At 41.7% G+C, this 27,529-nt stretch overlaps 1 protein-coding gene and 2 long non-coding RNA genes across 6 annotated transcripts; 2 read left to right on the top strand and 1 right to left on the bottom strand.

The window, feature by feature from the left end:
- The first annotated feature begins 8,504 nt into the window (after nucleotides 1-8,504).
- Nucleotides 8,505-15,299, top strand: LOC123449588. Of its 4 annotated transcripts, none has more exons than XM_045126874.1 (3): nucleotides 8,505-8,880; nucleotides 14,249-14,363; nucleotides 14,487-14,814. In XM_045126874.1, exons 1-3 carry the CDS (start codon nucleotides 8,719-8,721, stop codon nucleotides 14,627-14,629), a joined length of 420 nt encoding a protein of 139 aa, XP_044982809.1. In that variant the 5' UTR covers nucleotides 8,505-8,718; the 3' UTR covers nucleotides 14,630-14,814. The 4 variants fall into 4 exon arrangements, with proteins under 4 accessions (XP_044982809.1, XP_044982802.1, XP_044982825.1 ...); XM_045126890.1 differs by having other exon boundaries at nucleotides 8,792-8,880; nucleotides 14,249-14,332; nucleotides 14,487-15,299; XM_045126867.1 differs by having other exon boundaries at nucleotides 14,249-14,814.
- LOC123449616 lies at nucleotides 12,017-14,240 on the bottom strand. The gene is made up of 2 exons (XR_006632030.1): nucleotides 13,503-14,240; nucleotides 12,017-13,214 (listed from the first exon to the last, which is right to left on the bottom strand). It is a non-coding gene; the product is annotated as an uncharacterized LOC123449616 (long non-coding RNA).
- Nucleotides 15,300-26,123: 10,824 nt separating the features above from the next.
- Nucleotides 26,124-26,372, top strand: LOC123418619. Its single transcript, XR_006617863.1, has 2 exons — nucleotides 26,124-26,203; nucleotides 26,326-26,372. It is a non-coding gene; the product is annotated as an uncharacterized LOC123418619 (long non-coding RNA).
- Nucleotides 26,373-27,529: the final 1,157 nt, after the last annotated feature.

Raw genomic sequence — 27,529 nt, 5'->3', positions numbered from 1 at the left:
AAACTTTTCGCTCACGAGATGATTTTTCTTTTTTATTCAGAAAGAGATTTTGAGTTGATTCCTTTTGCTGCTGGTTGATATGCCTTTTGCCCATACAGTCGTAATTTTTCAGATTTTGTAAGGTACCATAAGTATATGAAGTATATAGATTGCTACAGACTAGTCTGTTTTTGACTGATTCTGTTTTTGTTGAGTTGGTTGCTTGTTTTGATGAAACTATGGTTAGTATCGGGGGGTACTAGGCATGGAAAAGTGAGAATACAGTAGCCCAACACCAATATAGATGGAATTCAAGTTTGCTACAGTACCAAAAGAAGTGGTAGTTTGCTTTCTTGTGCTAATGTTATCACGAGTTTCTGTTTAAGTTTTGTGTTGTGAAGTTTTCAAGTTTTGGGTGATGTTCTCATGGATGATGAGATAAGGAGTGGAAAGAGCTCAAGCTTGGGGATGACCAAGGAATCCCAAGCAAAATTCAAGGACACCAAAAATCCTAAGCTTTGGGATGCCCCAGGAAGGCATCCCCTCTTTCGTCTTCAATCCATTGGTAACATTACTTGGAGCTATATTTTTATTCACCACATGATATGTGTTTTGCTTGGAGCGTCTTGTATCGTAGGAGTCTTTTATTTTTGTTGTGTCACAATCATCCTTGCTGCACACCTTTTTGAGAGAGAGAGACATGCACTCATCGTGATTTTGCTAGAATGCTCATAGTGCTTCACTTATATCTTTTAAGCTAGATACTTTTGCTCTATGTGCTTAACTTATATCTTTTAGAGCACGGCGGTGCGTGATTTGGTAGTTGGCTTATGCTATGAAAGTAGTCCCAAATGTGATAGGTACCCAAAGAGGATGCAAAAACCTCCATCTTCATGTGCATTGAGTAGAAAGAGAAGTCTTGATTCCTCTCAATTAGTTTTGAGACGTGGATTTGCTAATATTAAGGCTATGTTAGTAGGGTGTTGTGAATCTAGAAATACTTGTGTTGAAGTTAGTGATTCACGTAGCATGCATGTATGGTGAACCGCTATGTTAGGAAGTCGGAACATAATTGGTCTATTGATTGTCATCCTTTGTGTTGAGGTCGGGATCGCGCGATGGTTAACACCTACCAACCCTTCCCCTCGGAGTATGCGTTTGGCATTTTGTTTTGATTACTAATAAAAACTTTCGCAACAAGTATGTGAGTTCTTCATGACTAATGTGAGTCCATGGTATAGATGCACTTTCACCTTCCACGATTGCTAGCCTCTTTAGTGCCGCGCAATTCTCGCCGGTGCACAAACCCACCATATGCCTTCCTCAAAACAGCCACCATACCTACCTACTATGGCATTTTCATAACCATTCCGAGATATATTGCCATGCAACTCCCATCGTTCCGTCTCATGACTTGTGTCGTCACTCTCATATTACCATTGCATGATCGTAAGATAGCTAGCAAGATGTTTTCAATGTCATACGCCATGCTAGATCGTTGCACATCCCGGTACACTGTCGGAGGCATTTCCTATAGAGTCATCATCATTGTGAGCTTTGAGCTGTGAGTAAATAAAAGTGTGACGATCATCATTATTAGAGCATTGTCCCATGTGAGGAAATAAAAAAAAAGAGGCCAAAGAGCCCCAAAAAAAGAGAAAAAAAGAGAGCCTAAGAGCCCAAATGAAAAAAAGAGAAAAAGAGAGAAGGGACAATGCTACTATCTTTCTCACACTTGTGCTTCATAATAGAACCACGTTCTTCATGATTTAGAGCTTCTTGCTTTGTCACTACCATATGCTAGTGGGAATCTTCATTATATAACTTGGCTTGTATATTCCAATGATGGGCTTCCTCAAAATTGCCCTAGGTCTTCGTGAGCAAGCAAGTTGGATGCACACCCAGTAGTTTTCCTTTTGAGCTTTCACATACTTATAGCTCTAGTGCATCTCTTGTATGGCAATCCCTACTCATTCACACTGATATCTATTAGTGGGCATCTCCATAGCCTATTGATACACCGAGTCAGTGTGACCATCTCCTCCTTTTTTGTCTCACAACCACCACCACACTCTATTCCACCTATAGTGCTATATCCATGGCTCGCGCTCATTAATTGCGTGATAGTTAAAAAAAGTTTGAGAAAGTAAGAGTGTGAAAACAATTACTTGGCCAATTACGGGGTTGTGCATGATTTACGTTAGTTGTGTGGGGATGATGGAGCATAGCCAGACTACTCCCTCCATCACGGTTTACTGGGCGCGTTTTTAAGCCCATGCAGTTTCAGATGCGAGATGATTTAGGCGCCGTTTAATGCCCGGTTGATTAGGGCTGGTGGGCGCCGGGTCTAATCCCCGATTAATTATGGCTACATGCAAGTGTGTACGCACGGGAAAGAAGAAAAGAAGAAAGGAAGGAGTGCGCTTGGGCGTACTACTCGGAGTACTACTGCCTTATTAAATGACGGTTGCATGGGCTACCAAACGTTCATTGGACGTGGAGTTAACTAAGAGTTAATCTCTCCGGTAATTAGGCGCAGGGAGTAACAAGAGATCCTATTTTTTTGCCCAATCCGCGAGCACCTTGGTCGCAGAGAAATCTCAACCGCGCCGAGTAAACCGTGATGGAGGGAGTATATGATTTTGTAGGGATAACTTTATTTCGCCTTGTTATTTTGAAAGTTCATGATTACTTTGCTAGTTTGCTTGAAGTATTACTGTTTTCACGTCAATAGAAAACTATTGTTTTGAATCTTACGGATCTGAACATTCATGTCACGTGAAATAAGTTGCAAAGGACAACTATGCTAGGTAGCATTCCACATCAAAAATTCATTCTTTATCACTTCCCTACTCGAGGACAAGCAGGAATTAAGCTTGGGGATGCTTGATACGTCTCCAATGTATCTATAATTTTTGATGGTTTCATGTTATTATCTTGTCAAACTTTGGATGTTTTGCATGTCTTCTATATATTTTTTGAGACTAACTTATTAACTCAGTGCCAAGTGCCAGTTCCTGTTTTTTCCATGTTTTTGACCCCTTTTAGAGGAGATTTTGGAATGGAGTCCAAACGGAATAAAATCCCCGAAAAGAATTTTTCCGTAACGGAAGAAGATCAGGAGACTTGAGAGCCAAGGCAGAGGGGCCCCCAGGGGCCCCACAAGCCCCCACCCCGCGGCCAGGGGGAGAGGCCGCGGCCCATAGGCTTGTGGGCCCCCTGGTCGCCCTCTGCCCTAGGGGTTGCGCCTATAAATTCCCTAAAAATTCCAAAAAAATCAGGAGATCATCGAAAGTACTTTTCCGCCGCCGCAAGCTTCTGTCTCCGCAAGATCCCATCTGGGGCACGTTTTGGTGCCCTGCCGGAGGGGGATTCGGATACGGAAGGCTTCTTCATCAACACCATGACCTCTCCGATGATGCGTGAGTAGTTTACCATAGACCTACGGGTCCATAGCTACTAACTAGATGGCTTCTTCTCTCTCTTGGATCTTCAATACAAAGTTCTCCATGATCTTCATGGAGATCTATACGATGTAATCTTCTTTTGCGGTGTGTTTGTCGAGATCCGACGAATTGTGGATTTATGATGAGATTATCTATGAATCTTATTTGAGTTTCTTGTGATCTCTCTTATGCATGATTTCATATCCTTGTAATTCTCTTTGAGTTGTGGGTTTTGTTTGGCCAAGTAGATCTATGATTCTTGCAATGGGAGAAGTGCTTGGTTTGGGGTTCATACCGTGCGGTGACCTCACCCAATGACACAAGGGGTAGCGAGGCACGCATCGTGTTGTTGCCATCAAGGGTAAAAAGATGGGGTTTTCATCATTGGTTTGAGATTATCCCTCTACATCATGTCATCTTGCTTAAGGCGTTACTCTGTTCGTCATGAACTCAATACACTAGATGCATGCTGGATAGCGGTCGATGTGTGGAGTAATAGTAGTAGATGCAGAAAGTATCGGTCTACTTGTCTCGGACGTGATGCCTATATGTATTATCATTGCCTTAGATATCATCATGACTCTGCGCGGTTCTATCAATTGCTCGACAATAATTTGTTTACCCACCGTGATATTTGCTATTTTGAGATAAGCCTCTAGTGAACACTTTGGCCCCCGGGTCTACTACACACCATATTTCCAGCCTTACACTTTTTACTTCGTTGCACTTTCCGTCTTCAAATCTCACTTTGCAAACAATCTTGAAGGGATTGACAACCCCTTTGAATCGTTGGGTGCAAGCTTGTTTGTGTTTGCGCAGGTACTCTAGACTTGACGAGACCCTCCTACTGGATCGATACCTTGGTTCTCAAACTGAGGGAAATACTTACTGCTCTTGTGCTGCATCACCCTTTCCTCTTCAAGGGAAAAACCAACGCGAGCTCAAGAGACGACAGAAGGATCTGTGGCACCACTGCCGGGGAACGACTTTTGTTGACGTAGCACGCGACAACGACCTGGTTGCGCCCGTTCCTGAAACTGGAGCATTGTTTCAGGAACGAGGGCTGAAGCTGGAGCACTCCAGGTTCCTCGTCGTGGCTCCTCTGCTACCGGGGACGAGCCTGCCGGAGTCCGACGAACCGCCGTCGCCTTCGGTCCTCGCCAGCTCGCCGGATCCCCACCTCGCCGACAAGATCCAGCCCCGCGCCGGATCCCCACCTTGCTGGATCGCCAGATCCCCACCTTGTCGGATCGCCAGATCCCCACCTCGCCGACGATATCCATCCCCCCGCCGGCGTCCGTCCATGTCGTCCTCCTCCTCGTCGTCGTGGGGCGGGGGGACGCCCTCCGATTGTCGTCGGAGTCGCGGCTGCGGTCGTGGTGGCGCTCGTCTTCTTCGCGAGGAGGCGGTCCAAGCGCCGCTGCGGGGAGCATGAGGAGGAAGCTCGTCGCCGGGAGCAGGAGGAGGAAGCCCGTCGCCGGGAACAAGAGGAGGAAGCCCACCGCCGGGAGCAGGCGGAGGAAGAATTTTTTTCTGCAACATCATGTGTGTTGCAAGATTTTTTTTGCAACGAATGTCTTGTTGCAGGAATAGGACACAACATTATCTATGACGAAAAAAAAATTGCAACCTAACCTATGTTGCAAACGTTTTTTGCAACATGACCTTTGTTGCAAAAAAAAAAATCTTCCGCACGAGTACCTATGGTGCAAAAAGGCGCAGGAAAAAAATCTGCAACAAATCAATTATTTCTGAAACTCGACCGTTGTTTCAGGAATTAATAGATCCAAATTTTATTTTTTGCAACAAAGCGATTGTTTCTGCAACTCGATCGTCGTTTCAGGAATTAAGTCCGGGAGCGGATCGGACGACTACGCGAGATCGAACGGCTGCCGAGGTGGTGGATGTTTAGTAAATATTCACGAGTGGCAAAACTAGCCTTCTCGTGCCGAGCCGCACGAGCTCAGCCTCGCTTTGCTCAAAAACAACAACTATACTCTTCCACATAACTCAAACATTATTTTGTGAGTTTTCGACATTTTCCCCTTATCCTGCTCCCCCTTCCCTACCAAACCTCGTAAACTATATCCATATTCTAAGAAAAATGAAAAAGAGAAAACCAGATGTCTCCACACTTTTTCTATAGACTTGGTAAAACTTAAGTTTAACTAAAGAGTAAAGATAAAGCAAGAACTTTAATTTGGTGCGGAGGTAGTACGTGTCTTTTTTTTTTATAAAATTAACCTAGCCATGATACAAAAATCTTATGAATCGGGTTAGGGTTAGCCTTGGAGGAGCGGATTGGCATCAAGTGAGTTAGAAGGTATCTCCGGATTGGGTACACGGCTTACACAAGTTCTATTTTGAATTAAATCAAAGCAAAATTCAACTGCAAATGTTTGGAATTTACAAAAGTTTAAATGTTATATATGCGCACAATTGGACCAAGAAATGGACACCACCAGCAAGCGGCTAGAAGTGAAGAATGAAAGTACATGCATTAACACTTCATATAATCTAGAATTATCTAATTAGTTGCACATAAACTTAATTGTCTTCTACTTTACAAACCTTTGCCAAGTTATTTTCTAGACTCCAAGACTTCTATATGCACCATCAATTATTCTTTGAATATTTTAGGATTCTACAAGAGCTATACATATAATACATGCACATATATATATTGTGGAGTAGTGTTGGGTTTTGTGAACTTTTAACAAATAGAAACAAGAGATTTTCGTAGAAAATTCATGGTAAAAAAAGTATCTTGCGATATATAATATACTTCCGTTTATACTACAAAATCATAATGATAAATATTAGAAATTTATTAGAAATATTTTTCTTAATATAACAAAATTTGTTTACATTGCCTAAAAATAGTACCCAAGACAATATATCAAATATGTAGCAATAAAATAACAAAATTGCTTCAAATGGTTATTTGTAAAAAAATAAAAAAAGTTGTGTACAAATAATTTAGCTGTCTCAGAAGATGGTACTCATTGTGAGATTTCTACGAAAAGTCCATGTGTGACCTGCGACAACACACTTGAGAATTTGCAACACTTAGTAATCACATGGTAGTCAATGTTGGCCATCATCTTGGCACCCCTCTTCGAGAAAATTCGGCCGCTCTTCCTGTCCCTTGCTGGTGCTACTGTTGTCGGCAGGCTAGGCCCCGGCAGAGGCCGGAGAGAGCTGTCGGCGGTCGCCTGGGAGTGGATAAGATGAAGGGGATGAACACGGGCTGGATTGGATAGGGGTTGCTTTTTGTAAAAGTGAAACGTTATCTCAAATAAAAACAGGACTGCGGGTTCAATTACCATGAAAGAGGAAGACGTTTTTGTAAAAATGCCGCAACGGGTATTCTGACAGATTCAATAGATACTTTAGTATTACTAGCACAAATGCTCATGTATCGCAACGGGAGACATTGTTACGTGTCACACGCGTTCACTTATTTTCGTCTGTTTCGTCCTACTATTATTCTTGTCTCTCAAAGAGTTTCTTTAGTATCCCAGACAACGAGCTTTTTTTGCATTCATCAATGAAGTCTTCCGTCGACACACCACTTATTGTATCCGAATATGCGCAGATATGCAACCTCCTTTAATTATGTACTGAACTGTTTAATTGTGCACCACATAATTATCCCACATATGACTTCATATTTCTTCCTTAATGTAGCATTACTCACTCTCTTCTTCTCATGTCATCATCCTCATACTCCGCTAATTGAGTCCCAAGCCGACTTATTGACTTGATCGATAATAGGTAACTCCGGGGTTTAATATGAAAAACATGATGGTTGAAACGTAAAGAGTTTACAATGTTTGGCGCTTTTTTGTTGACATGTTGCCGCTAAGAGTAGGAGCGCCCCCCCCCCCCCAACGCCACAATGGCCACTTCCGTGGACATCATTATCGAGACTCATTGGAGATCAGACTTACGGTACGCACAGCTGCGAGAAAGATGGTAAAAAGGAGGGGAGTGCCCCTTCCACCTAGTGTGCGGGGCAAAACAGGACACGTGCAAGTTGCACTATTATCACATTCTCTCCACTCTTCATCCATCCCCCTTTCCTCCCTATCTCACCAACGACATCAGTGACATCAAAGTTTACGAATATCTTAGTTATCAGCAAATCTTCCAGCTAGCGTGCGGACGAAACAGGACGCGAGCAAGATGCATCGATGTCGCATTCTCTCTACTCTTCATCCCTCCCTCTCTCCTCACAATATCACCAATGATATCGGTGACACTCTTCCCACAAAAGAACGACACCGGTGACATCCAAAGTTGAGGAATACTTGAAGTATCGACAAGTCGTGATGAGCTCAAAATATCTTCTCCCTTAAGAAATATTTATTTTCAATAATTCACTCACTTTTAATTATTGTACCTTGTAATGTTTCATAAAATGTGGTAGGCATGAACACCAAGGTGTGACAGTAACGACTAAGAACAAAAAGTAACGATAATCATGTGGTTGGATGATTAGGAGGACCGTGATATCTCCTCTCCATCACAACTTAAGCCCCAGATTTGACATTGGTGCTTGCATTTCTCTCGATTTATTTCAGGTTTTTTGACGATGTGCTTTCACTCGTATTTTTTTGGATTTATTCTATGTTAATGTATTTCAATGAAAGGAGACGTTTTCGTCGACTACGAAGCCGTCTCTCGCAAATTCTTCGATCTAAAAATGATGCGCAAGTTTAGTCCCTTGAAGATGTTCATAGGAATGGGATGTGTGTTTCTTAGTGTGAATGTATTCTCGTAGGGACTTTGAGTGTACTATGTTAAAATATACTCCCTCTGTTCCTAAATATAAGTCTTTTAAGCGATTTCACTAAGGGTCTACATACGAAGCAAAATAATTGAATCTATACTCTAAAGTATGTCTATATATATTCGTATGCAGTCCACTAGTGAAATCTTTACAAAGACTTATATTTAGGAACGGAGGGAGTAGAAAGTAATAAGAATCTGTGCTCATTCAAATTTTTTAATCTGTGCTAGAACACATAACAACACCCACCAGCTGTGGGCGCGGCCATTAAAAAAGCAAAGCAACAACACACAAAAATCTCCATCGAGAGCTTATCCCACTATGTGGCCCTTATCCAAAACACCGCTACTCTAGTCCTCTTCTCCGCCCCGTCCATGGTGCTTGGTCGTGCTCCAGGCCACACACATACACACGCTCGTGCTCCAGCCCGCGTACTCCCCCTCCCCCCCTTCTCTGTTCCCTTCTTCTCCACAAACAACCAGCCCTTGACAGTGAGCCATGGATGCGCGCGGTAAGCTCCTCCCTCGCACCGCTGATGTTCCCTCTTGGGGGCACCTCTTCAGGCCGATGATGCACTCCACGACCGCGGTGTCCGGACCTGGGCCAGGAGAGGAAGCCGGAGTAGGCATGCAGCGTCCAGGTCTGCAAGGGCATACCAAGGTAAGTTGTGTGGGGGAGCGGCACCGAGATCCAGCCTCGTGATATCCCGCCATTGCTCTTTGGCAAATCGTGGGAGTGCACGCGGTGACCCTCTCTTCCTCTGATCTTACACCGGCTCGGTCTGCTTTGGCAAATCGTGGGTCCGTCGAGTGCATGCGATGCCCCTCTCTTCCTCTAATCCGACGCCCGCTCGGCCTTGTCGTTGCCTTCCTCTCCGGCGAGCACGGCACCCACGGCAACCTTCGTTCCGTTCTAGTATTTTGTTCGCTCTCATCCATCCTTTAATTCTGTTCTGAGCGGTTGACTCCTTTCCTGGCGCTTTAGCTAATGCCCGCCCCTTGGCGGGACGGGGAAGATGCGGTCACTCGCGCTGACGCCCACCTAGAGAGGCCAAGAGGGTCGGAGGCGGAGGGGTTGTGTCGGCCGCCGGCCAACGACGACGAGCGCCCAGCCAAAAATGCCCCCACCCCTTCCACCTTCTCCTCCACTGGATAAGGAGGACAGACGGAATTATTACATAATGCAGGGGTTAATTTGCCAAAGTTTTTTCCAGATCAACTTACGTAAGGATTGCGGGTTGAATACATAAAACTGCACGGGTGTTTTTGTAAAAATGACGTGACGGGTTTTCGAAAAAACAATAACCGCTTTATTATTACGTATAGATTAGAATTAGATAAAGAGATAAAGATAAATATTTTTGAATGAACAAAGGAAGTATTAGATTTGTTAATTATCACATGCAAAGGAAGCAACATAGGAAGAAAAGAAGATAAACACGTGCGAAAACCGAAAACCCCAAGACGGTTGCAACCTCCACCGCGCCACCGTATGCGTGACGAGGTCGCTACATAAACAACATTATATAAGTCATAAATAACAACCCATAGTCATGCATTTTCAGTTCTAAAGTTCTTGACGTATTGTAGGCTTAGTGATAATTTTGAGTTTACATAGACTTTATATGAGTAATGGGTATATGGGTATGGGACTATGGGTTATATAATCTCACACCCATATCCGATGTATGCGTTGGGTTACATGCTTTTCTATATGGGATAATTATCCTTTTGCACTCAGTGGTGTCTCCGTGCTTAGTTTTGCCCTTAGTTGTGAATCGTGCTCAGTTTTGTCCCTATTTTGTCCATACCAACTCATTCCATGAACATTGTCGTCTCCGTCAGGTCAACGTTTTGACTCAGCTCTTACAGGTGGGATCAGGCGGTACAAACGCGCTACGCGATCAGACCGGTGCTCTTGTGGCTTGTGGGACCCAGCAAAGAACCGTGGGTGTAATGTATAAAGCAAATTATAAAGGAACAATTCAAATTCCATTCATTTTTAGGATATATTACATCGATTCGAACGGAATTTTATATAAAAATACTAATGTAATCCTCGTCCGTGGGGTCGATAACCGTCGCGTAACCGCCACCGTCGCCCCCGTCGCGCCGTCGTCGTCGCTGCTCAGAAGCCAGTAGTCCTCCTCCGCCGCCGCCTCCAGCGCCACGGCCTGCTCCACCCCCGCCACGACCTGCGCTTCGTCTAAGGCCTCCTCCACACCCGCCCGTAGGGCCTCCTCTGTCGACTACGCCAGCGCCGCCAGCAACCGATGTGTGTCGTCGGGGTCGTCGTCCTGGTGCAGCGTTGCCTGCTCCGGTGGGAGCGGGACCTCCGGCGAGGCATGAGGGGCGGCGAGCGCGGATGCGCGGCGACGGGAAGGGCTGGGGGTGGTGAACGCGGCTGCGCGGCGATGGGAAGGGCCAGGGGTGGCGGGCGCGCGACGACGGGAAGGGCCGGCCTCTCACGGGATGTCTCCGGCGGGGAGACCACGGGCGACGCGTGATGACGAGTTGATGGATATACTTCTCGCCCCTCGTTGGTTTCTTCAAGTGAAAGGTGGAGATGTAGTCAGCAGCAAATTTCCTTTACACAAGGACTGTAGGGTTTATCGAACAGGAGGACTCCGAGGATCAACAAGTAGGTGTCCGTTGCTCTGGCGCTAGCAGAAGATGTGGACCTCCACACACAATAAATAACTTTTCTCTCAATGAGTTCAGAGAGTTTATCAATCTCTCCGGCCTTGTAGTTTGCAAAGGAGAAAAACACAAGCAGGAATAGCGATAGTGATTGCAACGGAAAAGTAAATAAAAATAGTAAATGATGGAGGTGTAAATAATGGTGGTAATATGGACCAGAGTCTCATGATGTTCACTAGTGATGTCTCTCTCCCAAAATACGATAAACAACTATGCTAGGTAAACAAATTACAGCTGGGCATTTGACAGAATTATAAACGCGGCTAATCATGCTACAAGAAAGTTAGAGGCTCAAAAGTAATGGGCAGTACGCCAAGACAAGTAGACCGTTTATCCATCAGCATCTACTCTCTAATCATCCACCTTGAGATATATATCCAGAACATCTCACAGGTATTAAGTTGCGAGCCCCACTCAAAGTATGAACTCAAAGCAACGGATAACTGCATTAACGAACTTTGGCGAGGCGTCGGGCGGCAGAACCATACCTTTAATGCGCACGATAGGCGAGGCGTCGGGGTCGGTCGAACCGCGGCATTGATGCACGCGACAGCCGAGGCGGTCGAACTGCGGCATTACTGCACACGGCGGTGCCAGTGCGCGGTAGGCGAGGCGGCGGTGCCAGCGTGCAACACGCGAGGTGGCCGGCTCGTCAGCGGGCGCGGTTGTCGAGGATGGCACCGCCGCCACGCGAGGCGGTCGGCTGGTCAGCGGGCGCGATACTCGAGAAAGAAGGCGGCGATCTCAGTGTGCGGTAGTCGAGGAAGAAGGTGGCGGAGGAAGAAACCCCTCCCGCGCATGCATGCCCACGTCCGCCTCCCCCGCATGCATGCCCACGTACGCCTCCCCCGCATGCAGGCGTGGAAATCGCACAGCCAATTAGATTGTATGTCGCGGATCGCCCTCCTCCTCCTCGCAGATCGACGGTCTTTGTTCGATGCTAGGGTTAGATGGACGGTCCTTGTTCAGCGATAGGGTTAGCGGGGTTTGGGGAGTCAAAGTTAGGTTTAACCATAATTCAAATGGCCATAAAAAATTCTAAAAAATCAGAAAAATGAAAAACGAGCGCACATAGTCTTCTTATGTCATATACTAACGATTTAAGTTGATAAACAAGGTCTACATATATTAAAACGACAAGTCCATTTGTCTTATGTAATATCTCAAGTATTTCAAACTCTCTTGTATGAAGTGAAGAGAAGTGTTTTGGTGAAATAAACATGAAAATTTCAGAAACCTCACCACAACTTCATTTTGAAGTAACTAAGAAGGATCCAGGGTTAGTTTTTTCATTTTCATGTTTTAAACTTGTTTAAATGTTGGTCAAAGTTAGGTTTGACCAGAATCCAAACGGGCATAAAAAAATTTAAAAAATCAAAAACATGCGCACATAGTGTTCTTATGTCATATACTAAGTTGATAAACAAGGTCTACATACATTAAAACGACAAGTCCATGTGTGTTATGTGATATTTCAAGTATCTCGAACTCTTTTGTATGAAGTGAAAAGAAGTGTTTTGTGGAAATGAACATGAAAATTCAAAAATCTCACCACAACTTCATTTTGGAGTGCAAAGAAGGATACAGAGTTAGTTTTTTCATTTTCACGTTTTAAACTTGTTTAAATGTTGGTCACAGTTAGGTTTGACCAGAATTGAAATGGGCATTAAAAATGAAAAAAAAAATCATAAAAATGAAAACCAGCGCACATAGTCTTTTATGTCATATACTAACGATTTTGGAGTGACTAAGAAGGATCCAGGCTTGATTTTTTTTATTTTGATGCTTTAGACTTGTTTAAATCTTGATCAAAGTTAAGTTTGATCAGAATTTAAGTGAGCAAAAAAAATTCAAAAAAAGGAAAAGCAGCGCACATAGTTTGTATATATAGAATATATTTGTAGGAAAGTTATTTGACTGATTTAGACAAGGTCGAAAAAACCTTGCTTAGAAATGAGGCCGTTTACCCTACCTTTGGAGCTCTTTTAGCACATTTTTCATAAAAATTTCAAACACCTCAAATACCTCACCACAACTTTATTTAGGAGTGACTAAGAAGGATCCAGGCTTAATTTTTCATTTTGATGTTTTAGACTTGTTTAAATCTTGGTCAAAGTTAGGTTTGACCAGAATTCAAATGAGGAAAACAAACTCAAAAAAAGAAAAATCAACGCACATAGTGTGTGTATAGAATATACAGTGTGTGTGTATAGAATATACGTGTAGGAAAGTTATTTGACTGATTTAGACAAGGTCAAAAAAAACCTTGCTTAGAAATGAGGCCGTTTACCCTACCTTTGGAGCTCTTTTAGCACATTTCTCATAAAAATTTCAAACACCTCAAATACCTCACCACAACTTCATTTTGAAGTGACTAAGAAGAATCCAGGCTTAATTTTTCATTTTGATGTTTTAGACTTGTTTAAATCTTGATCAAAGTTAGGTTTGATCAGAATTCAAATGAGCAAAACAAATTCAAAAAAAGAAAAGTGTGTGTATAGAATATACGTGCAGGAAAGTTATTTGGCTGATTTAGACAAGGTCAAAAAAAACCTTGCTTAGAAATGAGGCCGTTTACCCTACCTTTGGAGCTCTTTTTTAGCACATTAGGTTTGACCATAATTGAAATGGACATAAAAAATTAAAAAAATTAAAAACCAGCGTACATAGTCTTCTTATGTCATATACTAACAATTTAAGTTGATAAACAAGTACTACATATGTTCAAATGACAAAAAATTGACGTATGAAATGAAGAGAAGTGGTTTGAGGTTTGAAACATGAAATTTTCAAATATCGCACCACAGCTTCATTTTGAAGTGACTAAGAAGCATTCAGGGTTAGTTTTCATTTTGATGTTTTAGATTTCTTTAAATGTTGATCAAAGTTAGATTTGACCAGAATTCAAATGATCAAAACAAATTCATTAAAAAAAACCAGCGCACATAGTCTGGTGGCGGCGGCGGCGTAGGACGGGTGGGCGGTGACGGGACAGAGTGGCGTCGAGTGGCCGCTTTGATTTGGGGACGTTGTTGCACGGTCCCACATGTCAGCTCCGGACCCACGTCCACACGGTCCCACGTGTAAGATCGGGACCCACTACCACTAACGTCGGCGGACGAAATGAACTCAAAACTGCCTGTTTGACTTCGTCATAGTAGTTGCGCACTGACTAGTGACAAAACTGAGCACGATTCGCAATTGAGGGCAAAACTGATCAAATGAACACCACTGAGGGCAAAAGCATAATTAACCCTTTCTATATAGTATATACATGAATAAACTTTTATCTAATATTTTTTTTATCATAATAAAGTTTTTATTCATAGGATACGCGGATAATGGATACTCGTTGCCATCATAATGCTCTGACGTCCTTCAACGAACAATGGAGGCAGTCATCTCCTCTTCTGGTGATGTTTCTGTCCCTTGCTCTGCTCCAGAGTGAGCATCTGATGTCCATCCTCTCAAATGTTTTTATATTTTCAAAAGACTCCCCATGCAGTAATAATAACTTGCAATCAATCGAAAAGATTAATAGTTTTGCCCTTGCCCCTGAAATCTCAGAACCGAAAGCAGCACAGCAGGAAAACGACATAAACACGTGGGAAAACCGCGAGACGGTTGCAACGTCCACCACGCCACCGCGTGCGTCACGAGGTCGCTACCCCGACCGCGTCCACGAATGTTCTGGTCTCCTCCAGCGCTAGAAACCGACTTGCCCAAAACTTGCTCCATGTCCATGACCATGCTCCGCCGTATATAAGCCGGGTCGCGTCCCCTCCCTCCCTTCACCAATCCGAGCAAGCAAGCAAGCAAAGCCAATTGATTGATTCAAGCAAAGTCATACAGGGTGCGTGCAAGAAAAAGCATCGGCCACCGGAGCTGCACAAGGTGTTAGCCTTCTCCATCGAGCATCGAGCATGGACAAGGTGCTGGCCTTCTCCATCCTCAGCGCGTCGCCGGCCGACATCGCCGCCGGCGCCGGCTCCGGCACCAGCCGGGCTCGGTTCTCATGGAAGGGGAGGAAGCTGCGGGACGAGGACCAGGGCGCCAGAGCAGGGCAAGAGGGGAAGAAGCAGGGCGGGCCGCCGACGGAGGCGGAGCAGCAGCCGGGCAAGGGGAAGTCGCCGACGTTGCGGCTGCCGCGGCTCGCGCCGGAGTTCGACGGGATCGACTGCTTCGAGACCATCGTGTGCCACTGATCAATCAGTGAGTGAATCACGAGCTGCTCCTGGTCCAGCCGCGCGTGCGTGCGAGACTAGCTCTTTCTTAGTCCGATCACCGTACGATCGGCGTGTTCGTTTGTTGTGCTTCTGACTGAAGCCCCGTGTTGTACAGAGTACAGAGCGAGCAAGAAACCAGTTTTCGCCGTGATTATTCGGATAAGCTTTAGGTTTTAAGGCTTGACGACGACGTCAAACTACTCCAGAACTGAGACCGCACAATCCGAAAAGTGGTGGACTACAACTCGCTAGCTGTCTAACTACTCTCACACTACTCTCTCCGTTCCTAAATATAAGTCTTTTTAAAGATTCTATTAAAGGACTACATACGAAGTAAAATGAACGAATCTATACTCTAATGTATGTCTATATACATCTGTATGTACTTTTTTACTAAAAATTCTTAAAAGACTTATATTTAAAAACCGAGGGAGTAGATCACAGCCTGCTACACAACCCAAGAACAGGCACACGTAGAGGAGGGCTTGTTGTCGTACAGCTGCAGCTCGGCCCCACATGGCAGTGAGTTGGAAGCGGCAAATGGCCTCATGTGGCTCGCCCCTGGCCCCACATATACTATGTATTGATTTTTTGCATAAACTACGTATTGATTTTTTCTGGAAAAGCTAATGTCTATATGCCCGTATGTATAACACCAAGCAATATGATTCAAATGCATTTATTACCATCTAGTTTGCCACGTCAAAACAAATGGCATCAGTGATTTTTTTTTGACTTTTAAATTTTTTATCTTCTAATTAAAATCTGTTTTTATTATTAAATCCGTCTTAATGAGATTTTTAAAACTAGGTGTCATGTTGATATGTTTGATGAAATATTTTTTGGCCAAAAGTTACCATGATGTTCGAACGGTAATTTTATAGTGTTTACGTTAAAGTTGTCATGATATGTTCTATTTTTTTCTAGATTCAAAGCTATCGTTACATTTTCAACAACTTTTTACAGCAATTTTTATTAACTGACCATGGTAATTTTTAGTAATTAACCACGACAAATTTAATGCATGGATCATGGTAATTTTTGATAATCCATCATGGCTATGTTAAAATTACTTTTGAAGGTAGAAAAAAAATAGTTGAAACATATCATGACAACTTTAATGTAAACACCATGGCAATTCATGCATAATAGATATGACAACTTTTAATCCAAAAAATAAATCGTCGAAACATATTAATACGAGATCTAGTTTCGAAGATCTCGTCGCGATGGATTTAATGATGAAAACAGATCTTTAATTGGATTTTTCATTTAAAAGATAAAACACTTTAAAAACTGAAAAGAGTATCATATGAGTTTCATTATTGTATCAACATTCGAATTTGAACTTGTTCAAACCATGTCCGAAATTAATCTTATTTTAAAGATTTAAATGTCATGTACCATCCGGCATACTCCGTCCATCCACAATATTATTCGACATGCATGTTAAACAAGCATACCTCGGATTTCTGAAAAGAGTTTGTGATGATATAATAATTTTATCGTTGGTCAAAAACTACCTCGAAAGACGTATTAGACTCTATATATGTGGATGCAGGGTGTATCATGTAAGTTTCATTATTGTATCAATATCTGAATTTTGAACTAGCTCAAACCATGACCAAAATTGATCTTGTTTTAAAGATTAAATGTCATGAAACCAGATCTAAAAGCCGATTGAAAAACGGATCATTGCTTCAAAAGATAAGAGTGTTACGGAGTGTGGAATCAATCTAAAAGTATGGATGAGTGATCCTGGACTGAAAGAATATAATATGTTGAGTGCAATAAATTACTGATGTCAAACAATGATTGGGTTAGAGAAAAAGAAGAAGAAATCACATGTGTCAAAGCAAAATGAGTGAAATACTCCGTATCTGATTTTTTACGCGCATATCTCCAAACGAAATATGCATTATCCAACTACCCAGTAAAAACTGGCACAACTAGTTTTTCATTTCGCTATTACTTCCTCCGTCTCAAAATAAGTGTCTCAAGCTTAGTACAACTTTGTACTAGAGCTAGTACAAAGTTGAGACACTTATTTTGAGACGGAGGTAGTACTTGATTTGTGTGTTTCATGTTTGCACAAATTCTTCTGCTCGCTTTTAATTCTATATCGTGCTTGCTTGCTTCTTCTACCAACTTCTGTTGCATTAAGCTATTTGCTTAGTAGAGCATGCAGCGACGCTCAAGACCAAAATCTCAGATCCGTTTGATTCCAACAGCGCATTAGCGAACTGTGATTAGCACTTATGCTAAGGGCCATTGGTTTAATTTGGACAACCGCCGCGGGCAGAAGCAAACGAGCAGGCTGAGGATGAAGAAATCTGGGATGAATGGTGATGCTGATTTGCGATGATGGTGACCTGTTGTCCATGGTGGTGCTCGAAATTTCTTTTTAGTTTGGTCTCTGTTGTTCTTTTGGTGCGCCTCGTCTGGTGTTAGATGTTGTGGTACTGATACTTGTATTCCTTGCTGTGTAGTTTAGGGTGATATCAGGTTTTCGTTCTGTGATTCATGTTCCTGACGACAGGCGTCAATGACGGGTTTCCTGATATTGCTCCGAGCTCGCTTTTTTCCCTTTCCCTCTCTTTTCTGGTCCTAAAACATTGTATTTTCGTTATGAAAGTAATGGAAAGGGGAGAAAGCCCGGTTGGAAAAAAAAATCCACATGCATATGGACCAGGTTCCATCTTAGCATGTCTAACCAATGTAGTACTTGTAGGGTTGAGTGCATAATAAGCCAGGATTCAGAAAGTCATGTTTCGTTGAGCAATGACAGACTGAAAGAAAATGGCTGTGAGTATCCCATAGTTTTTGCTAGTTATTATTCCTTGTTTAATGCTTTTCAATTGTCATGTGCATATGAACACATTTGTAAACCGAAGTTCTAGATTATGTATCATCATTTCGTGGAGAAGCATATTTTCTCTTGAGTCTAAGCTTGGCTAACAATGCATTTCCTGTTTAATTTGCTACATGGTATTTTTTATATTTATTATCAGATGATGATGGTGGTTCCTTTGTTCAATTCACCGTGAGTTCTTCTAGCTCAATGCCAAGCTCGTCTAACTCAGCTCCCTTCCAATGCTCATAAAAGATAAAACAGTTTTCTATTACTGGTCTAATGTTCAGATTCCGATACTACCCTTTTTTCTGTGTTCGGTTAGGTGATTTATTTCTACACACCTGAGGCATGTCAAGGAAGTTACACTACAAGAGAACAAATCTTCTATTCTATAGACTTCTCTTCTATAGTCTATAGACTTGAAACACAGACATAATACATGACCTTTTATGAAATTAGCGTATATGATACTAAAATCTTATTGAATATGCAGACTGGACTGGTTTCAAGCGAGTTAGAAGGTATTTCCGGAATGGGTACGCAGTTTACAGAAGTTACACATGCTTTTGTTTTGAGGAAATCGAAGCAAAAAATCAAGTACAAAATTTCCAGTTTACATAAGTTTAAATTCTACATATTCACACAACTTGATCAGAAATGAATACCGCCAAGAAGCAGCAGTGAAAGAAAGATCAAAGAAAACCGTTGACACTTCATACAATCTGGGATTATTGAATTTGTTACACATAATTTTAATAGTCTTGTACTTTTAAAATCTTTGTCATGTTACTCGCCAGATTCAAACCCTCTGAAACACTTTACTGATGGTTCCTTAGATATTTAAGGATTCTACAAACGTGATATATATAATTAATGTCCATGCTATATTGTGGAGTTATATAGAAATATTGGTTTTATTAGATTTACAAAAATACTATTGTAACAAAAGATTTTGCCAGTCTTTCCATAGTAAACAAAATCCTTTCTATACAATACATTTTATTTCATTTAGACCTAAAAAATATATTTTCAATGGTAAATATTCGAACGATATGAAATTATGTACCTTAATACGTAAATGTGTTAAATTGTTGATTTTGCTAGTTGTACCTAAAATATTATTAAATACAATATATCAAAGTTTGTATTCGTAAAAAAATGTTTTTCATGACACCGTTATCATTATTATAATAAAGTAAAAAAGTTTAACATAAATAGTTTATCTTACAAAATATACATCATGCTGACAATGAGTAATAGTGGTAATCTTTAGTGGAAGAGTAATATGCAAAGTCTTGGTATTGGGAAGAAAGACAAACCGTTTTCATCTGAAAAATAGGTAATAATCATAAATTTACTTTAATTAGAAAATAAATTTGTTAATTCAACTACTCGCAAAATCGTGGATAATCGGAGGTTGTGGTGCATGTGCAAGAGGTTAAGTTGACGACGAGTTTGTGGTCGAGATCGAGCATGCAGAAGAATGAATCGCTCGAGACGTCGACATGGTGACTCGCCCTCAATTGACTGAAAGCAGATAGTTCATGACAATGCCAAAAATCTAGGCGCATCCTTGATGAGATAGTCTCCTATGTGATGATCCGAGCCGTACGGAGCCCATCGATGTGTGTGGCACAACCAATTAGTGGCATGCGATGAGGTAGAAGGAAATTAGTCAGGATAAGAATAGTGATTGTAGGTACAAGTATATTGAAGTCGTGTGTCTGGAGTTGGCGAACCGAATTAATTGCTCAAATCGGTCGAACTAGTTAGCTAGTCTTATGCTATATAAAAGGCAAATATTTTTAGTTATAGATATGTTAATTCTACACTAAAACCTTGTGAGAGAATAAATGTGTTTCATTAAAATAATGATTGCACACGGATCCACCCTCCCCACCTATTTGCCTCTACATAGTCATACACTTGATCTCTCTTCGAGGACGTATCCAGTGCACCGACGTAACTCATGCCCAATGCTCCGATGGTAGATGAGCCATTGGATGGAGAACAGAGGGAGATGAGGTGGTCATGGAGATGGATAGTTGCTACATTTGCAAAATAGACCTTCTATTGTTTAGAAATCAACGCGCATCCATGTCTCACATTCTCAGCTTCCACCAATAAAGTTCTTTGCGTATTTATTTTTTGTCCAAATAAAACACGGTCATGTGTTTTGAATTAGATGTCCGATTTCGGAACCTTTTAATGACATTTTTGTTCTTTGACTGCGCATCAAGTTTTGAATAGAATTTAAAAAGCAATTAAAAGCATATTTTTAGACTATAATCAGCATTGGTTTTGTTTCAAAGGTCTCTTCAGGACAAATATGTCAATCAAAACCGATCCAGAATCCAACCGTTTTGTGCTTGAGCCATAAAAAAACTGAATGTAAATGTTTACTAACAGGAGAGAAAGATATGTAATTCGGGTTTATTTTTGTAAAGTGAAGGGTTGTCTCTGCAAAAACTGGTATAATATAACTTGTGACCAAATGTAGGCCATTATTTTTTCATCTATTGGCCTAAAAGCTACTCCTGCATTGGGTGCATAGGATTTGTTCTCCTATCCCATGGTCCCATGTGTGTTCTTATTTTTATACTTTTGTGGACTGTCGTGAATGTGTTCTTTTTGTTGATCAGAGGCCACGACAAAGGTGTGGACAAGGGTATGATAGCAACTAGTTAGTAAACACTCCTTTGGAAGACTTTCGGTGATCACTTCACGCGCTGTCACTTGGCGTGTTCTTAACCATCCATATATGCATATAGATTTATATGCATATAGATTTAGAGGATGATTTCTACCTGTTCTCCTTTGTGACTTGCCGGCATATTCAATATGCTGACCTACGCGACTGCAAAGTGTCATGTTACGGAGTACTTTTCGGATCAGGAGTGAGGAGACGCTCTATGCTTGGTGACATGCCCTTAGAGTTAGATGGACTCGGCTACCTTTAAAGCTTCCACTAGTTTTCGATTAGTTTTATCTCATGAGTTGGTCTTCAGCCACTTTATTGTAATAAAGGACTCGATATGAGATTTCGATTAATAAAGCAGTTGTGATTCAACTCCCGATATATACATTGATGTATTGTGCGTGTACTAGCATGATCTTGTGATGGTACGGAAACACTAAAGACTTGACCGTTTCAGGTCGGGTCGCTACAGTGAGCAAGGTTCCGGGCGTGAAGCGGAAGAAGGTTCCTACAAAAAGGTCGACGCCTTCGTCCACTCCATCTGCCCCAGTGATATGTTCCCCGACGATGTCGTTCAACGGCGCAGCTTCCACCGCAGGCGAGGTGTTTGATGAAATGGCGGGAAGGTATGCATCTTCGATCCCTTGTTCTTGCTTCGCTTTTCGCCATTGTAGTAGCTCGTGACTTGATGTCACTCAATGTGGCGGTGGTTCGAACAATGCCGTTGTCAAGTTCGTTAACTTGTTGGACACCAACGCCGTCGACATCGATCAAGGCCCGTTCATTGATTTTGGTTACAATGAAATGGAGGGTGGCATCGATGATCACGGTGGTGAATATGAAGTAGAGGAGGTAGATGAGGGGGTGTATGAGCAAGCGCAAGCAAAAAAAAGCATGAGATCGAAGAACTATACGATCTTGGAAGATCAAATCTTGATCAAGGCTTGGACTGGGGTGTCTATGGATGCTCGCACGGGTATGTCTCAAACATCCAAGAGCATTGTTGGGATATGCTCAAAGACCGCGACAAGTGGAAGTTAATTGACAAAGAATCCCCATCGAAGAGAGGTTCACTTACGATCATGAATGAAGATGAAGATGATGATGGTCCAAGAAACTTGAACAAGCTCGATGGTGACAAGAAGATCGATGGTGACAAGAAGACAAAGGAGAAGAACAAGAGGGAACACGAGGCATCGAGCTTGCGGGACAATATAGATGCCATGGTGCAATCAAATGAGTTGATGCTAGCGAAGACATTGGAGACAAAGAAAGAGTTGGCCGAGAAGAACGCACGAGAGAAGCAAGAGAAGTGGCAAATGCTTAAGGACGAGGAGTTGCGCAAGGTGGCCATTGAGGAGAGAAGCGCATGTGACACTGAGAACAAAGCCATGTCCTAGCTTCTTGCCGAAGAGAATATGATCATGACATTGAACCACAATGACATGGACGAAACCAGCAAAGAATGACATGATATGGCAAGGAGAGACATCTCGGAGAGGAGGATGCTTGCGTCGACCGGTGTGTGTTACAGTGCCGATGATGTTTTCTCACCGGGATTTGGAACCAATGTAGCCGATGATTTCGGTGCCGGAGTTGGAACAAGTGCCGACGATGGATTCGGGGGCGGCGATGACCTCGATGGATGCGGTGCAAAGTGAAGAGCGACCAAGATGATGATGGACGTGGTCGCCGATTTTGCATGAAGTCCTTTTGCATTCGTCCTACAAAACTATGCTTTTATTTGCGCGCGAGCTATGTTTTATCGTTTGAAATTAAACTCATTTGTCAGAATCGTTGTCAAATTCGTTTATTGGGGATTTTCAGTTTGCGGGTCGACACGGCAGTGCCTGAGCAGACTCCATGTAGCCGACCCATAAAAGAGCATCTTCTATGAATATCCTTTTTTACGGGGTCTGACTCTACCTTCGCCCGCGCCGACTCACAAAGTCGTTTTTCGCAAAGTGTAAACGCGTTTTGTGGGTCGATGTTATGCAGGGTGTGCTAGAGATGCTCTAAGGCTTGGATAAATGTGGGAAATCTCAATTCCATAATGCCTTTAAAATGTTGCTAGTGTAATCGTTTGTGTTTTCTTGAAGAACAAAAAATCTCCAAACACATGAGACTTGCACATACCTAAGAATAGATGAGTACTCGCTACTCACTTGAGTGGTTGAGCTCTGTAGGTGTGTCTTTGAGGGCGCGGGGCACGACGATGAGCAAGTGATGGATTTCAACAATGAAGCCACTAATCGGAAGGAGAAACAGTAGTTGACAACAAAGTGTTGAACTTAAATAGTTAAATGTATAAGTTAAGAGTTTGAATTGAACACATAAATAGTTGAAGTCGTAGAGCAAACAAGGTCTCATATGTATATGAACGTAAGTCATTCCGTTGCAACTGCCTTATTCCAGATCTAAAAATTCGAGTGACGAGATGTACATCGTCGAAAAGACGGAGGCCAAACCGATAAAGAAGACCCGTGGCACCAACGCGAGGGAGAGCGACAGTCCCGAAGCGAGGCATGCGAGAGCCTCTATGTTCATATGCGAACTTGAGTTGCGTTGATAATGAAGGTTTTCTTGACGTGGAAGAAAAATCCTTTTTATAATAAAATGCATATGCCGTTCTCAAATTAGAGGAGCTGATTCTTTTATATTTTTGTGTGTGTATGTGTGTCTAAAGTAGGAGCAGTGAATTTTATTCTATTGTACTAACTAGCAAAAGAGCTCGTGCGTTGCAACGGGAGAGAAAATAACACACACTCTTAACCCAATAACCACGACTCAAGACCTTAATAGGCCCACGTTTTTCAGTTCCACATGGCATCACATTTGTGTTGTCAACAATGGCCTCAATGCTCATACAATGAAAACGTGTTTGATTGTGGTCAGTCATAAGATCTCTCTTCTTCTCTCTCTTTGAGAAAAACATTCAATATGTTCAGTATACTTAGTTAGAGAGGGAGTATACACCAACTCGATGCATATTTAATGAACAAATCAAGAAATAAAAGCATGAAAGAACATTGAGTACAAGTATTCCAAACAATTTAAATCCATGTCTTGTGAACTTATATTATTAATGAACATATAATAAGTAAACATGGACATGATCTTACTTGATGTTTCAAGTTGCATGGTCTCTGTTCCCCTCGATGATGCCAACAAATATCTGCATTATGATGAAGATGGCAAAGTATGTTTTGTTAATTAATGATAGCATATGCATAAGATCATTATTTTTATGTTGTTGATATATGTGTTTGCATTTGTAATCTAAGTCAAGTCTTAATTTGATTGCAAACATATTAGGCAGCTCCATCGAAAATAATCAATTTGCAAGTACATGTATACCAAATGTTCATGGTTGCATATCAACATCAATATTTTTAAAAATATATTAGCAAAACAGTTTATATAAATGAAAGAACAGAGCTAAGCCATTTGTTTACGTAAAGCTTGTATAAACAACATTGCATACTTTTTATACATTAGATACATTTTTTTGCGTGTGAAATCAGAAACTTTATTTAGTTTTGATGTCCAATTTTCTAATACACATTTTACATATTTTGTATGCATCATGAACGTTTTTATATAAATGTTTTACATTATCCGAATACACGATTAACATTTATGAAAAATTCTATTTTTATGTCTACTTTGTTCCATACACATTATATATTTTTGTATATGTTTTCTCATACAATGGAAACATTTTTATGCACATTTAAAGTTTTTTTAAATACATGATCAATATTTTTCAAAATATAACAAAAAATATATTATTTATTATCCAAACGCACTCTACATTTTTTTGTATATATGGAAATTTTTTTGTCTACAAAGCTGACATTTCTTTAATCCATGATTAACATTTGTGCAAAGTTTATCGAAATAAAACCAAAAGAGAAAAAAATTGTAGAGGAAGTGCAAAAAATAAGAAAAAAGGGTTGTAGGCCGCCCCGGGGATCGAACCTGGGTCTCCTAGCTAGGTGGGACGACCAGGACAAAACCATCTGGGCTAGCCTCACACTTGAGATCAAATAGAGGAACCGATATCTTTAGAATTAGAAAGAACAACTGAATCGAAGTTTAAAAAACGAATCGTTTTTGTCACTTACGGGTAGCATTGGTGGGTAAGTTTGGTCAACTTTAGGGGTAAATTTAATGACGTACGACAAAAGCGATCCGTGCTTTATTAGTACTAGTACAAATGCCCGTGCGTTGCACCGGACGAAGAAAAGGCACAACCAGCTTTATATTGCATTGTGTATCATTTTAATAGACGTCAATAATAAGGTAAAACTGATTATTGCTTTTTGTATAATCAAGTTTGGACGTGAAGAAGCCAACTTAGCATTCTTCATCAGATGCAAGAGCAGTTTTGCATCGAATAGTTTGTCAATGATTTTTTTGAGGGCTTTTCTGGTAAACATGAAAATTTCCTTACTGCTAATAAAAGTTCAGGTTTACATAAAAATTGAAACACTTCTTTAAGAATCTTAAATGTTTATGAAAATTAGAACATTTCTCTAAAAAACACATCCTTTGACTGATGTTTTTTCTTTAAAGAATGTTTTGATTTTTTTGTACATTTCGAAATGAATTTTCGAGTAAAGATAGATTTTTTTTAGAATCCTTACGATTTTAAAACAAGTGCAAACATTTTTTTTAAACAAAAATAGTGTAAACATGTGTAAACCTGTGAAATTTCTTAAACTAATTTCTTAGTAAACAAATTACACCGGCCACATGCAAGGTCGGGTCGTGTGCTATAAATATAGTTATAAATCCAAAGAATATTGAGCTTAAGATTACTAAGTAAAACCAAGTGTCACAGTCAGAAGAAGACTCAAATGAGTAATTGGAATCTATCAAGTCCTCATGAATCATCTTAGGTGTTTTCTATCAAGTCCTCATGAATCATCTTAGGTGTTTTCTATCAAGTCCTCATGAATTTATGAGTTTGACAGCAAGGGGAGTTCTTGATCACCCTGTGCTGGTGTGAATTAATGGTTTCCCTTTGACATCTTACATGTAGACACGGGTTGCCTTTTCAATACCGATCATAATTGTAGTCATACTTTGATTAATTTTTCTGGATAACATGAATTATGCAACCGTTCAGTCAACATGTCTGTTTTACTATTCATATTACTGGACAAATTCCATTTGTTAATACAATTTTGAAAGCTATGCGTTAATACCTGATGTAGTTGTTTCTGGTTGAGCTTCTTTTCCAAATTTTATTTTGTTTGTTTTTGTTTTCCCTGTTATAACATTGTGTAATTAGTAGTTGAAGTTGCTGACCTTGTTCTTGTTTCTCTCTCAGTTGGAACCACTTGCATACAAGAGTATGGATTTCAAAGAATTCTGCGTCGCAGCTATCGGCCCTTACGAGCTCGAGGCTCTCGACAGATGGGAGGAGATTGCTGGAACAATTTTTCAGCACTTTGAACAGGAGGGCAACCGAGTCATATCAGTCGAGGAGTTGGCACAGGTATGTACGGTGACAGTAATTTAAACAACATTTGTCTCAGCCGGGCTTGGGAGCGTAGGATAGAGCTTTTGGTTCTCGTGCCGCACAATAGCTAACCTGGCCTCCTCCCCGTTTGTACGCAGGAACTAAATCTTGCTCCGACTCATTATTCCATCGTGCAAGATTGGATAAGAAAAACAGATGGCAAGCTAAACTTTCTTGGGTTTACCAAATTTTTACATGGTGTTACAATACGGGGTGCAAACACAAGACGACATTAAGTAACCGTGGACCCAAAAAATATGTATCTGGTTCTAATTTTACCGCTGCTCATTATATGGCTCCCCTGATTTTGCTGTTGCCCCCCCCCCCCCATCCCTCCTTCTTTTGTCTTGTGGTTAATGATCATTCTTCTTCCTTTTTGTGATGTTGTCGGTTGTTGTCACCATAGCTCTTGTAGAGAGAATACATGTAAAAATCTTTTGTAATGAAGGCGATCGGATGGTTTGTTCGAGAAATATAGTGTTCAAATGTTTTCCCAAGCCCCCATAACTCGTCGCTTGGTATCAATGCAGAGCTACAACTGATCGTAGCGCTCAGCTTAATAACATCTTAAGTACCTGTAATCCCGAGAAATGCAGCGCTCCTCCGGAAGAATGTGGGGTCTGCATTTTTCAGGCTCTGTTCGTTCCCGCTGCATCATCCAGAAGCTTCTGAACCTCTATTTTCTCTCTGAAGTTACGTTGTGTCGATGAACTGGTGGAGGTCAGTTCCGTATGCTGCACGTCGCGTCATCATTGACCATGCGCACCACTCGAAGCTGCAAATTTTCCGTGCTCTCTCGCCATCTCGCTGCAGTTCCATGAGGGAAGAAAATTCGCTGCCGTTGCCAATTGTCACCCGATCATGAATTCATGATGCGGCGCTGTTGCTGAAACCAATCGGAATTGATCGTTTTTTGCAGCTGGAATTGCGGAAGAGGTCAGCGACTTGCACATGCAAACGGGGGGGGGGGGGGGGGGGGGTTATCTGTGATCCCCGTTACGGGCCTGTACTTGTCCCTGTAATGGCCATGTGTCATTGGTTGATGTCACTGTCATGACAAGGAGATGGCATTTAGAATGTGGCTTTCAGCTCATGCCAGAGAGACAGAGAGATAGATAGTGATGATGAAAGGGAAAACCGCCGGTAATAGCAAGCAAGAGATCATTCTTTTCCTGTTCCTCCAAGTTGCTCCACCCCCGGCCATGACGGTGATGGGCCGGCGGAGTGTCCCGAAGCTGTGCAGTGTGCTGCTCGTCCATTGGATTGGCACAAATACTAACTAAGTTGCTGGTCTTCTTCTCC

Source organism: Hordeum vulgare, chromosome 1H (genome assembly GCF_904849725.1).
Source record: "Hordeum vulgare subsp. vulgare chromosome 1H, MorexV3_pseudomolecules_assembly, whole genome shotgun sequence".
Classification (NCBI taxonomy): domain Eukaryota; kingdom Viridiplantae; phylum Streptophyta; class Magnoliopsida; order Poales; family Poaceae; genus Hordeum; species Hordeum vulgare.
Note: the sequence above shows the minus strand (reverse complement) of the source record. Positions and strands in the feature narration are given on the sequence as shown.